This window comes from Littorina saxatilis, linkage group LG1 (genome assembly GCF_037325665.1).
Source record: "Littorina saxatilis isolate snail1 linkage group LG1, US_GU_Lsax_2.0, whole genome shotgun sequence".
Classification (NCBI taxonomy): domain Eukaryota; kingdom Metazoa; phylum Mollusca; class Gastropoda; order Littorinimorpha; family Littorinidae; genus Littorina; species Littorina saxatilis.
In genome coordinates this window covers 2675133-2689302 of record NC_090245.1, presented here as the reverse complement: position 1 = coordinate 2689302, position 14170 = coordinate 2675133, and the positions used below count along the sequence as shown (strand labels likewise).

General features: G+C 46.7%; 1 protein-coding gene across 1 annotated transcript in view; it reads right to left on the bottom strand.

The window, feature by feature from the left end:
* The window catches only part of LOC138967381 (neural-cadherin-like), a 54126-nt gene that overhangs the window by 10723 nt on the left and 29233 nt on the right, over positions 1–14170 (bottom strand). The window contains exons 8-9 of the mRNA XM_070340294.1: positions 5100–5353; positions 2609–2784 (exon numbers count right to left, since the gene is read on the bottom strand). Of these exons, the coding sequence (XP_070196395.1) occupies positions 2609–2784; positions 5100–5353 (430 nt within the window). The remainder of the gene's footprint in view (positions 1–2608; positions 2785–5099; positions 5354–14170) is intronic.

The following is a 14170-nucleotide window of genomic DNA, read 5'->3' as shown; positions in this document are numbered from 1 at the left end:
ACTTATCACGAGGTGATCGGACTCAATATCTGACATGTGGGCAGCACTTATCACGAGGTGATCGGACTCAATATCTGACATGTGGGCAGCTCTTATCACGAGGTGATCGGACTCAATATCTGACATGTGGGCAGCACTTATCACGAGGTGATCGGACTCAATATCTGACATCTGGGCAGCACTTATCACGAGGTGATCGGACTCAATATCTGACATGTGGGCAGCACTTATCACGAGGTGATCGGACTCAATATCTGACATGTGGGCAGCACTTATCACGAGGTGATCGGACTCAATATCTGACATGTGGGCAGCCTTTATCACGAGGTGATCGGACTCAATATCTGACATGTGGGCAGCACTTATCACGAGGTGATCGGACTCAATATCTGACATGTGGGCAGCCTTTATCACGAGGTGATCGGACTCAATATCTGACATGTGGGCAGCACTTATCACGAGGTGATCGGACTCAATATCTGACATCTGGGCAGCACTTATCACGAGGTGATCGGACTCAATATCTGACATGTGGGCAGCCTTTATCACGAGGTGATCGGACTCAATATCTGACATCTGGGCAGCACTTATCACGAGGTGATCGGACTCAATATCTGACATGTGTGGTGGCCGAGTGGTAACGCACTTGCGCTCGGAAGCGAGAGGTTGCGTGTTCAGGCCTGGGTCAGGCCGCAATTTTCTCCCCCCTTTCCTAACCTAGGTGGTGGGTTCAAGTGCTAGTCTTTCGGATGAGACGAAAAACCGAGGTCCCTTCGTGTACACTACATTGGGGTGTGCACGTTAAAGATCCCACGATTGACAAAAGGGTCTTTCCTGGCAAAATTGTATAGAAATAGATAAAAATGTCCATCAAATACCCGTGTGACTTGGAATAAAGTAAAAAAAATTCCATCTCACACGGCATTAAGTCTCAGGAAACATGAATACACGCATGCAGGAAAAAAAAATAAAAATATGGGTAGCGCCGTATGTATGGCAGCTCGCTTTCCCCGGGGAGAAAGCAGCCCGAATTTCCATGAGGGTAACCTCACTGGACTGTAAATCTTATCCAATCCAATCCTATCCAATCCAATGTGGGCAGCCTTTATCACGAGGTGATCGGACTCAATATCTGACATGTGGGCAGCCTTTATCACGAGGTGATCGGACTCAATATCTGACATGTGGGCAGCCCTCATCACGAGGTGATCGGACTCAATATCTGACATGTGGGCAGCCTTTATCACGAGGTGATCGGACTCAATATCTGACATCTGGGCAGCACTTATCACGAGGTGATCGGACTCAATATCTGACATGTGGGCAGCCTTTATCACGAGGTGATCGGACTCAATATCTGACATGTGGGCAGCCTTTATCACGAGGTGATCGGACTCAATATCTGACATCTGGGCAGCCCTTATCACGAGGTGATCGGACTCAATATCCGACATGTGGGCAGCCCTTATCACGAGGTGATCGGACTCAAAATCTGACATGTGGGCAGCCTTTATCACGAGGTGATCGGACTCAATATCTGACATGTGGGCAGCACTTATCACGAGGTGATCGGACTCAATATCTGACATGTGGGCAGCACTTATCACGAGGTGATCGGACTCAATATCTGACATGTGGGCAGCCTTTATCACGAGGTGATCGGACTCAATATCTGACATGTGGGCAGCCTTTATCACGAGGTGATCGGACTCAATATCTGACATCTGGGCAGCCCTTATCACGAGGTGATCGGACTCAATATCTGACATCTGGGCAGCACTTATCACGAGGTGATCGGACTCACTATCTGACATGTGGGCAGCCCTTATCACGAGGTGATCGGACTCACTATCTGACATCTGGGCAGCCTTTATCACGAGGTGATCGGACTCAATATCTGACATGTGGGCAGCCCTTATCACGAGGTGATCGGACTCAATATCTGACATCTGGGCAGCCCTTATCACGAGGTGATCGGACTCAATATCTGACATCTGGGCAGCCCTTATCACGAGGTGATCGGACTCAATATCTGACATGTGGACAGCCCTATCACGAGGTGATCGGACTCAATATCTGACATCTGGGCAGCCCTTATCACGAGGTGATCGGACTCACTATCTGACATCTGGGCAGCCCTTATCACGAGGTGATCGGACTCAATATCTGACATGTGGGCAGCCCTTATCACGAGGTGATCGGACTCAATATCTGACATCTGGGCAGCCCTTATCACGAGGTGAGACCCACTCTCCACCTGGACACAAACCAAGTCCACAGTGCAGAGGGGACCTTCTGTTATGAATTAATTTCTCTGAAAAACAAAAAACACTGGCGGTGTTGACTTTTGGCATGTGCCCAAATGGAAGGATAGTGGTATCCCATGTAAATGCCTGGCCAGATCTTAGATGCTTTCACACAAAGCGATGTGCCTTTAACTTTCACAGGTTTCACTAAGACCTTACTATCAATGGGCGCTTTGGAACCCCTTCTGATAAACTTCTGATTATCCTTTTGAAAAGGAACTGAGTATTTCTAATATGGAATAACAAAACAACAGACAACAACAAAAGCTTTCAGCAAAAAAAAACGGGAACATAAATGTCACCTGCACGTAGATGGTGGCAGTACTGGTGAGAGTAGTGGTCCCTGTACAGCAGCTGCCGTCATCTCGCGCCAGGATGACCAGCGTGAAACGGTCATCAGCCGGCTGGATGGTCTGGGTCAGCTTGATCAGCCCCGTCTGCCGGGCAATCTCGAATTTTCCGTCGTTCTGGGACCCCGCTAAAATAGACACAGTGCACATGTGACACTCCAGAAATCAGAGATCGTTTCACGGAATATTCAACTGAATACAGGGCAAGAACCAAGTACAAAGCACATGCCGTGACAGACCAAGATTTATGCTTTGAACATTTCTCAAAAACTTACACTTATCTTTGTAAAATTCTTCTTGACATATCCATTTAAGTTCACTTCTTTGTCATATTTCATTTCAAAAATGTTTTTATATGCTGAATATCTTTGGCTACAACCACTACCACACTACATACCACTACATACTGGATATCTTTGGCCACAACCACTACCACACTACACACCACTACATACTGGATATCTTTGGCTACAACCATTACATACTGGATATCTTTGGCTACAACCACGTCCACACTACACACCACTACATATTGGATATCTTTGGCTACAACCACTTCCACACTACACACCACTACATACTGGATATCTTTGGCAACAACCACGTCCACACTACACACCACTACATACTGGATATATTTGTCCACAACCACTACCACACTACACACCACTACATACTAGATATCTTTGGCCACAACCACTACCACACAACACACCACTACATACTGGATATATTTGTCCACAACCACTACCACACTACACACCACTACATACTAGATATCTTTGGCCACAACCACTACCACACAACACACCACTACATACTGGATATCTTTGGCCACAACCACTACCACACTACACACCACTACATACTAGATATCTTTGGCCACAACCACTACCACACTACACACCACTACATACTGGATATATTTGTCCACAACCACTACCACACTACACACCACTACATACTGGATATCTTTGGCAACAACCACGTCCACACTACACACTACTACATACTGGATATCTTTGGCTACAACCACTACCACACTACACACCACTACATATTGGATATCTTTGGCCACAACCAATATCCCACCACCACATACTGGATATCTGTGGCTACAACCACAACCACACTACAACCATTACATACTGGATATCTTTGGCTACAACCACGTCCACACTACACACCACTACATATTGGATATCTTTGGCTACAACCACTTCCACACTACACACCACTACATACTGGATATCTTTGGCTACAACCGCTACCACACTACACACCACTACATACTGGATATTTTTGGCTACAACCACTACCACACTACACACCACTACATATTGGATATCTTCGGCTAAACCACTATCACACCACTACATACTGGATATCTGTGGCTACAACCACAACCACACTACACACCATTACATACTGGATATCTTTGGCTACAACCACTACCACACTACACACCACTACATACTGGATATTTTTGGCTACAACCACTACCACACTACACACCACTACATACTGGATATTTGTGGCTACAACCACGTCCACACTACACACCACTACAGACTGGATATCTTTGGCTATCAATCAATATGAAGCTTATATCGCGCGTATTCCGGGGGTACAGTTCTAAGCGCAGGGATGTATTTATTTTATGCAATTTATTACGCGCACATATTCAAGGCGCAGGGATTTATTTATGCCGTGTGAGATGAAATTTTTTTACACAATACATAACGCATTCACATCGGCCAGCAGATCGCAGCCATTTCGGCGCATATCCTACTTTTCACGGCCTATTATTCCAAGTCACACGGGTATTCTGGTGGACATTTTTATCTATGCCTATACAATTTTGCCAGGAAAGACCCTTTTGTCAATCGTGGGATTTCTTTGTTTGTTTGCTTAACGCCCAGCCGACCACGAAGGGCCATATCAGGGCGGTGCTGCTTTGACATTTAACTTGCGCCACACACAAGACAGAAGTCGCAGCACAGGCTTCATGTCACACCCAGTCACATTATTCTGACACCGGACCAACCAGTCCTAGCACTAACCCCATAATGCCAGACGCCAGGCGGAGCAGCCACTACACACTGGATATCTGTGGCTACAACCACAACCACACAACACACCATTACATACTGGATATCTTTGGCTACAACCACTTGCACACTACACACCACTACATACTTCATATCTTTGGCTACAACCACTTCCACACTACACACCACTACATACTGGATATCTTTGGCTACAACCACCACCACACAACACACCACTAGATATTGGATATCTTTGGCTACAACCACTTCCACACTACTCACCACTACATACTGGATATCTTTGGCTACAACCACTACCACACTGCACACCACTACATACTGGATATCTTTGGCTACAACCACTTCCACACTACACACCACTACATACTCACATCTAAAGCTGTAGGTCACGACATCCCCGTCTTTGTCTGTGGCCTGTATCTGAGTGATGACGTGGTTGACGGCAGCGTTTTCCAACACCCGGTACTCCACTCCGTCCGGGATGGTGAACTCTGGCGCCTCGTCGTTGATGTTGGTCACGGTCACCTGCACACTGGACGACGCCGACCTGGGGGGCGTTCCGCGGTCCTTGGCCACCACCGTGAATCTGCAGAAGGCTCCCTCCTTGCGGTCATAGTCCAGCGGTCTGCACAGCCAACAAGGACACGGCGCTGAGTTAGAGACAGGCATCAGCACAGCCAACAAGGACACAGCGCTGAGTTAGAGACAGGCATCAGCCCAGCCAACAAGGACACAGCGCTGAGTTAGAGTCTCGCATCAGCCCAGCCAACAAGGACACAGCGCTGAGTTAGAGTCTCGCATCAGCCCAGCCAACAAGGACACAGCGCTGAGTTAGAGTCTCGCATCAGCCCAGCCAACAAGGACACAGCGCTGAGTTAGAGACAGGCATCAGCCCAGCCAACAAGGACACAGCGCTGAGTTAGAGACAGGCATCAGCCCAGCCAACAAGGACACAGCGCTGAGTTAGAGACAGGCATCAGCCCAGCCAACAAGGACACAGCGCTGAGTTAGAGACAGGCATCAGCACAGCCAACAAGGACACAGCGCTGAGTTAGAGACAGGCATCAGCACAGCCAACAAGGACACAGCGCTGAGTTAGAGACAGGCATCAGCACAGTCAACAAGGACACAGCGCTGAGTTAGAGCCTCGCATCAGCCCAGCCAACAAGGACACAGCGCTGAGTTAGAGTCTCGCATCAGCACAGCCAACAAGGACACAGCGCTGAGTTAGAGTCTCGCATCAGCCCAGCCAACAAGGACACAGCGCTGAGTTAGAGTCTCGCATCAGCATAGCCAACAAGGACACAGCGCTGAGTTAGAGACAGGCATCAGCCCAGCCAACAAGGACACAGCGCTGAGTTAGAGACAGACATCAGCCCAGCCAACAAGGACACAGCGCTGAGTTAGAGACAGGCATCAGCACAGCCAACAAGGACACAGCGCTGAGTTAGAGCCTCGCATCAGCCCAGCCAACAAGGACACGGCGCTGAGTTAGAGACAGGCATCAGCCCAGCCAACAAGGACACAGCGCTGAGTTAGAGACAGGCATCAGCCCAGCCAACAAGGACACAGCGCTGAGTTAAAGACAGGCATCAGCCCAGCCAACAAGGACACAGCGCTGAGTTAGAGACAGGCATCAGCCCAGCCAACAAGGACACAGCGCTGAGTTAGAGACAGGCATCAGCACAGCCAACAAGGACACAGCGCTGAGTTAGAGACAGGCATCAGCCCAGCCAACAAGGACACAGCGCTGAGTTAGAGACAGGCATCAGCCCAGCCAACAAGGACACAGCGCTGAGTTAGAGTCTCGCATCAGCCCAGCCAACAAGGACACAGCGCTGAGTTAGAGTCTCGCATCAGCCCAGCCAACAAGGACACAGCGCTGAGTTAGAGTCTCGCATCAGCCCAGCCAACAAGGACACAGCGCTGAGTTAGAGTCTCGCATCAGCCCAGCCAACAAGGACACAGCGCTGAGTTAGAGTCTCGCATCAGCCCAGCCAACAAGGACACAGCGCTGAGTTAGAGTCTCGCATCAGCCCAGCCAACAAGGACACGGCGCTGAGTTAGAGCCTCGCATCAGCCCAGCCAACAAGGACACAGCGCTGAGTTAGAGTCTCGCATCAGCCCAGCCAACAAGTAGTCCAGGCATATTAGAGAACAACGTTGAAGTGACAATGACTAGGTTTAAAATGTCCCTTATCAGAAAGTTCAACCTCAGTCCTTTGATGTTTATTAAACACATTTTCATATAAAGTTGGCGCTTCATACGGAAAAATGGCTTTGAAATTGACCCAAATCCTTCTTTGGGCTCTGTAAATGTCGTTTGGGGGTATGGTTGTAAAATGGTATCTACTGGTCACCCCAATGTATAAACTGAAAACTCTTTCTGCACCAGAACACGCAGAAAGGATTGTATCTGCCTGATGTCTGATGCTTTTCAAAATCCCCAACCACTAACACCTTCAAAACGGACTTTAACTGACACTGTTGTTTTTCCCTATATAATCCTTACTATTTTTCCGAGACGTCGTCGTGTTGTGTATTTAGCTTGCCACAACCTCATACATGGTCCTAAAAGTTAAAGTTGAAGAAAATACTAAAGATAAATGAAAAAGCTGACGCAGTGTCATTCGCACCGTGAATCCCCCCATGGGAACATACTAAAGTCTGGTTCCAAATAGGCTCAATTTCCTTCTATTTCTTTGTATTTCTGCCTCGTAGGGGTAGGGGTGTTCAAACCAAAGGCACCTTTAAACCAAAATTCAAATCACACATCTTACAATACTAAGACACTCAGCAGTAAAAGGGTGTCTGCTGGTAAAAAATTCCAAACAATCCTAAAAGTACTTCACTACTAAAAGTGCTTTTAAAAAGAGCCGTTATTTTTCCCTCTATATTCAGTATTGTGTTTTCTGCGAACATGTAGTCTATTTAGATGGTTGTCGTGTGCACTTGAGTTGCTAAAGCGTTTTCAGTTGGGCATATGTCGAAAAGCAAAGAATTAGCCCTTTGAAAACCATCAGAACTGTCACACAAAAATAACATTTACCTATCTCACCAACTGACCAAACATAGGGCTTTTCCTTATGTATTATGTATTGTCGTGTTTTTTGTAGCATACTTGTGAAAACAGCCACCACTGGTGTAAATGATACTTTAAAGAGCATTATTTCATTTTTACAGTTGAAGGACAACCTGGACTGCCGTATATTACAGCTGTTTTACAATCAGCCAAAATTTTCTTAACAAACGTATGTTAAGAACAACTCCCATAGTGAAATTGAAGGAAAACAAATTGAAAATCCCCCTGCCATAGAGGAGCTAAAGAATCAACAATAAACGACTGCATGGATAGCTTGATGCACGAATGCATTGCGGACATGTTTGTCTCCAACCAAGAGAAAGTTCCAAAAAATCCCTTTTGTGCTTCTTATTATACAGTGACGTCAAAGACAGCCTTTTCTGCTGTTCATACATTCAGGGGTTATGGTTACACTAAACGACGTAGTTGTAGCCATACTGCCATCCAGATTTATTTTTTCCTTGCGAGCAGTCACAGGGTGTTTGTGCTGTCTGCCAACCGTTAGATGACCCCGCCCAAGTCTGTTAAGGGACCGTTTGACCGTTATAGAACGCGTCTTTTTGATTTTTTGGCACAGTTGGAAACGGTTGATTTTTATCCCTACCATTGTTTCCAAACATTATATAGGAATGTTTTGTGAACAACGGATAATAGCCGCTACTCGCATGTGTAGCAAAAGTGAGCGTACATACTCACCCTGGTCGTCCAGCCGTTGTCCGTTGCCCGTCTTTATCTGTCTGTACTGAACATTACCTTTGGATATTTCTCCAACGCTATGAAGTGAAGAAACACCAAATGTTGCAAAATGTTGTATGACCCCAAGAGCTCAAAAAAGATACTTGAGAACCTTGACCTTACCTTAAGGTCAAGGTCACAGGGAGAATGAATGTGGTCTAAAAACTGCAAAATTTCACATTGTGCCAGTTTTCTGGAAAACAAATTAAAAACAGCGGGCTTAGTTTTGTATGGTAAAGAAAAAGAAAGCCCTATCTATTGATACCAGTTTGGTTGACCTCGCTTCAATGTCAAGGTCAGAGGAGCCCTTCAAAGTTGAATTGTAGACATATTTTGATGTGAGCTTGCCCCTTTAACTTTACTATGGACGATATCTCTTACAAACTTAAACACTGAGTGGGGCGTTTGTTAGAATTTCATAGTGAGCCACATCTGGACACATATCGTCAGGGTCAAGGTCACATTGACCCCTATGAAAAATGTGACCAAGCCGGGTAAAGAAATCCATGTCTCTTGGTAAAAAATCTTAACAAAGCAAAGCCCATGCGACTCTCATGCTTGACCTTTGTCTTAAAGTGACCTTGACCTTCAGGTGACCTTGAAGGTGAAGGTCTAACAACTGAAGCTGGCAAGGACATTGTACACTATTAGAACTGGTTTACAGATTTTTCCTACCAAATTACACATGACCTTTGGCCAAGGTCAAGATCATCAAAGGTCACACATCACAAGGCTATCAATTCAAAGTGGCCACGATGCCTGGATACATTTGTGGGTAAACATGTATACAGAGCTGGATCCTCTATAACCAAGGGGTACCGTAGAAGAAGGCAAAAGAGAAAAGGCATTTCAATGCAAGAAAGCGTTAGGCCCGTAGGACTTGTCTTACAGCTGGTTCATAAAATATACATTGAAACATGCTAACTGTATCCTTTACATGACTTTCACCTTTATGTGACCTCGAAATTCAAGGTCAAACAATTGAAACTGTCAATAGCATCATTCGATACAAATTGTTTTACACATTTCTCTTACGAAAATACATATGACCTTGACCCAAAGTCAAGGGCCAAGGTCACTGAACATAAGACCAGTAATTCAACATAATTATACAAAGGATAATGGTGCTTTTTAACACTTTTTATCAAGACACATGGTCACTTTTAAATAGTGATTTCTTTACCCGTCTTGGTCACATTTTTGATAGGGGTCAATGTGACCTTGACACTGACGACATGTGGCCAGATGTGGATCACTATGAAATTCTAACAAACGCCCCACTCAGTGTTTAAGTTTGTAAGAGATATCGTCCATAGTAAAGTTAAAGGGGCAAGCTCACATCAAAATATGTCTACAATTCAACTTTGAAGGGCTCCTCTGACCTTGACATTGAAGCGAGGTCAACCAAAATGGTATCAGAAGATAAGGCTTTCTTTTTCTTGTATACCATACAAAACTAAGCCCGCTGTTTTTAATTTGTTTTCCAGAAAACTGGCACAATGTGAAATTTTGCAGTTTTTAGACCACATTCATTCTCCCTGTGACCTTGACCTTAAGGTAAGGTCAAGGTTCTCAAGTATCTTTTTTGAGCTCTTGGGGTCATACAACATTTTGCAACATTTGGTGTTTCTTCACTTCATAGCGTTGGAGAAATATCCAAAGGTAATGTTCAGTACAGACAGATAAAGACGGGCAACGGACAACGGCTGGACGACCAGGGTGAGTATGTACGCTCACTTTTGCTACACATGCGAGTAGCGGCTATTATCCGTTGTTCACAAAACATTCCTATATAATGTTTGGAAACAATGGTAGGGATAAAAATCAACCGTTTCCAACTGTGCCAAAAAATCAAAAAGACGCGTTCTATAACGGTCAAACGGTCCCTTAACAGACTTGGGCGGGGTCATCTAACGGTTGGCAGACAGCACAAACACCCTGTGACTGCTCGCAAGGAAAAAATAAATCTGGATGGCAGTATGGCTACAACTACGTCGTTTAGTGTAACCATAACCCCTGAATGTATGAACAGCAGAAAAGGCTGTCTTTGACGTCACTGTATAATAAGAAGCACAAAAGGGATTTTTTGGAACTTTCTCTTGGTTGGAGACAAACATGTCCGCAATGCATTCGTGCATCAAGCTATCCATGCAGTCGTTTATTGTTGATTCTTTAGCTCCTCTATGGCAGGGGGATTTTCAATTTGTTTTCCTTCAATTTCACTATGGGAGTTGTTCTTAACATACGTTTGTTAAGAAAATTTTGGCTGATTGTAAAACAGCTGTAATATACGGCAGTCCAGGTTGTCCTTCAACTGTAAAAATGAAATAATGCTCTTTAAAGTATCATTTACAACAGTGGTGGCTGTTTTCACAAGTATGCTACAAAAAACACGACAATACATAATACATAAGGAAAAGCCCTATGTTTGGTCAGTTGGTGAGATAGGTAAATGTTATTTTTGTGTGACAGTTCTGATGGTTTTCAAAGGGCTAATTCTTTGCTTTTCGACATATGCCCAACTGAAAACGCTTTAGCAACTCAAGTGCACACGACAACCATCTAAATAGACTACATGTTCGCAGAAAACACAATACTGAATATAGAGGGAAAAATAACGGCTCTTTTTTAAAGCACTTTTAGTAGTGAAGTACTTTTAGGATTGTTTGGAATTTTTTACCAGCAGACACCCTTTTACTGCTGAGTGTCTTAGTATTGTAAGATGTGTGATTTGAATTTTGGTTTAAAGGTGCCTTTGGTTTGAACACCCCTACCCCTACGAGGCAGAAATACAAAGAAATAGAAGGAAATTGAGCCTATTTGGAACCAGACTTTAGTATGTTCCCATGGGGGGATTCACGGTGCGAATGACACTGCGTCAGCTTTTTCATTTATCTTTAGTATTTTCTTCAACTTTAACTTTTAGGACCATGTATGAGGTTGTGGCAAGCTAAATACACAACACGACGACGTCTCGGAAAAATAGTAAGGATTATATAGGGAAAAACAACAGTGTCAGTTAAAGTCCGTTTTGAAGGTGTTAGTGGTTGGGGATTTTGAAAAGCATCAGACATCAGGCAGATACAATCCTTTCTGCGTGTTCTGGTGCAGAAAGAGTTTTCAGTTTATACATTGGGCAGACCAGTAGATACCATTTTACAACCATACCCCCAAACGACATTTACAGAGCCCAAAGAAGGATTTGGGTCAATTTCAAAGCCATTTTTCCGTATGAAGCGCCAACTTTATATGAAAATGTGTTTAATAAACATCAAAGGACTGAGGTTGAACTTTCTGATAAGGGACATTTTAAACCTAGTCATTGTCACTTCAACGTTCCCTTCACTAAAGTGGCTAAGATGCCTGGACTAAAGGACACAGCGCTGAGTTAGAGTCTCGCATCAGCCCAGCCAACAAGGACACAGCGCTGAGTTAGAGACAGGCATCAGCCCAGCCAACAAGGACACGGCGCTGAGTTAGAGACAGGCATCAGCCCAGCCAACAAGGACACAGCGCTGAGTTAGAGACAGGCATCAGCCCAGCCAACAAGGACACAGCGCTGAGTTAAAGACAGGCATCAGCCCAGCCAACAAGGACACAGCGCTGAGTTAGAGACAGGCATCAGCCCAGCCAACAAGGACACAGCGCTGAGTTAGAGACAGGCATCAGCACAGCCAACAAGGACACAGCGCTGAGTTAGAGACAGGCATCAGCCCAGCCAACAAGGACACAGCGCTGAGTTAGAGACAGGGCTCAGCCCAGCCAACAAGGACACAGCGCTGAGTTAGAGTCTCGCATCAGCCCAGCCAACAAGGACACAGCGCTGAGTTAGAGTCTCGCATCAGCCCAGCCAACAAGGACACAGCGCTGAGTTAGAGTCTCGCATCAGCCCAGCCAACAAGGACACAGCGCTGAGTCAGAGTCTCGCATCAGCCCAGCCAACAAGGACACAGCGCTGAGTTAGAGTCTCGCATCAGCCCAGCCAACAAGGACACAGCGCTGAGTTAGAGTCTCGCATCAGCCCAGCCAACAAGGACACGGCGCTGAGTTAGAGCCTCGCATCAGCCCAGCCAACAAGGACACAGCGCTGAGTTAGAGCCTCGCATCAGCCCAGCCAACAAGGACACAGCGCTGAGTTAGAGTCTCGCATCAGCCCAGCCAACAAGGACACAGCGCTGAGTTAGAGTCTCGCATCAGCCCAGCCAACAAGGAAACAGCGCTGAGTTAGAGACAGGCATCAGCCCAGCCAACAAGGACACAGCGCTGAGTTAGAGACAGGCATCAGCACAGTCTACAAGGACACAGCGCTGAGTTAGAGACAGGCATCAGCACAGCCAACAAGGACACAGCGCTGAGTTAGAGTCTCGCATCAGCACAGCCAACAAGGACACAGCGCTGAGTTAGAGACAGGCATCAGCCCAGCCAACAAGGACACAGCGCTGAGTTAGAGACAGGCATCAGCCCAGCCAACAAGGACACAGCGCTGAGTTAGAGACAGGCATCAGCCCAGCCAACAAGGACACAGCGCTGAGTTAGAGACAGGCATCAGCCCAGCCAACAAGGACACAGCGCTGAGTTAGAGACAGGCATCAGCCCAGCCAACAAGGACACAGCGCTGAGTTAAAGACAGGCATCAGCACAGCCAACAAGGACACAGCGCTGAGTTAGAGTCTCGCATCAGCCCAGCCAACAAGGACACAGCGCTGAGTTAGAGTCTCGCATCAGCCCAGCCAACAAGGACACAGCGCTGAGGTAGAGTCTCGCATCAGCCCAGCCAACAAGGACACAGCGCTGAGTTAGAGTCTCGCATCAGCCCAGCCAACAAGGACACAGCGCTGAGTTAGAGTCTCGCATCAGCCCAGTCAACAAGGACACAGCGCTGAGTTAGAGACAGGCATCAGCCCAGCCAACAAGGACACAGCGCTGAGTTAGAGTCTCGCATCAGCACAGCCAACAAGGACACAGCGCTGAGTTAGAGCCTCGCATCAGCCCAGCCAACAAGGACACAGCGCTGAGTTAGAGTCTCGCATCAGCATAGCCAACAAGGACACAGCGCTGAGTTAGAGTCTCGCATCAGCCCAGCCAACAAGGACACAGCGCTGAGTTAGAGACAGGCATCAGCCCAGCCAACAAGGACACAGCGCTGAGTTAGAGTCTCGCATCAGCCCAGCCAACAAGGACACAGCGCTGAGTTAGAGTCTCGCATCAGCCCAGCCAACAAGGACACAGCGCTGAGTTAGAGACAGGCATCAGCCCAGCCAACAAGGACACAGCGCTGAGTTAGAGTCTCGCATCAGCCCAGTCAACAAGGACACGGCGCTGAGTTAGAGTCTCGCATCAGCCCAGCCAACAAGGACACAGCGCTGAGTTAGAGTCTCGCATCAGCCCAGCCAACAAGGACACGGCGCTGAGTTAGAGTCTCGCATCAGCCCAGCCAACAAGGACACAGCGCTGAGTTAGAGACAGGCATCAGCCCAGCCAACAAGGACACAGCGCTGAGTTAGAGACAGACATCAGCCCACCCAACAAGGACACAGCGCTGAGTTAAAGACAGGCATCAGCCCAGCCAACAAGGACACAGCGCTGAGTTAGAGACAGGCATCAGCACAGCCAACAAGGACACAG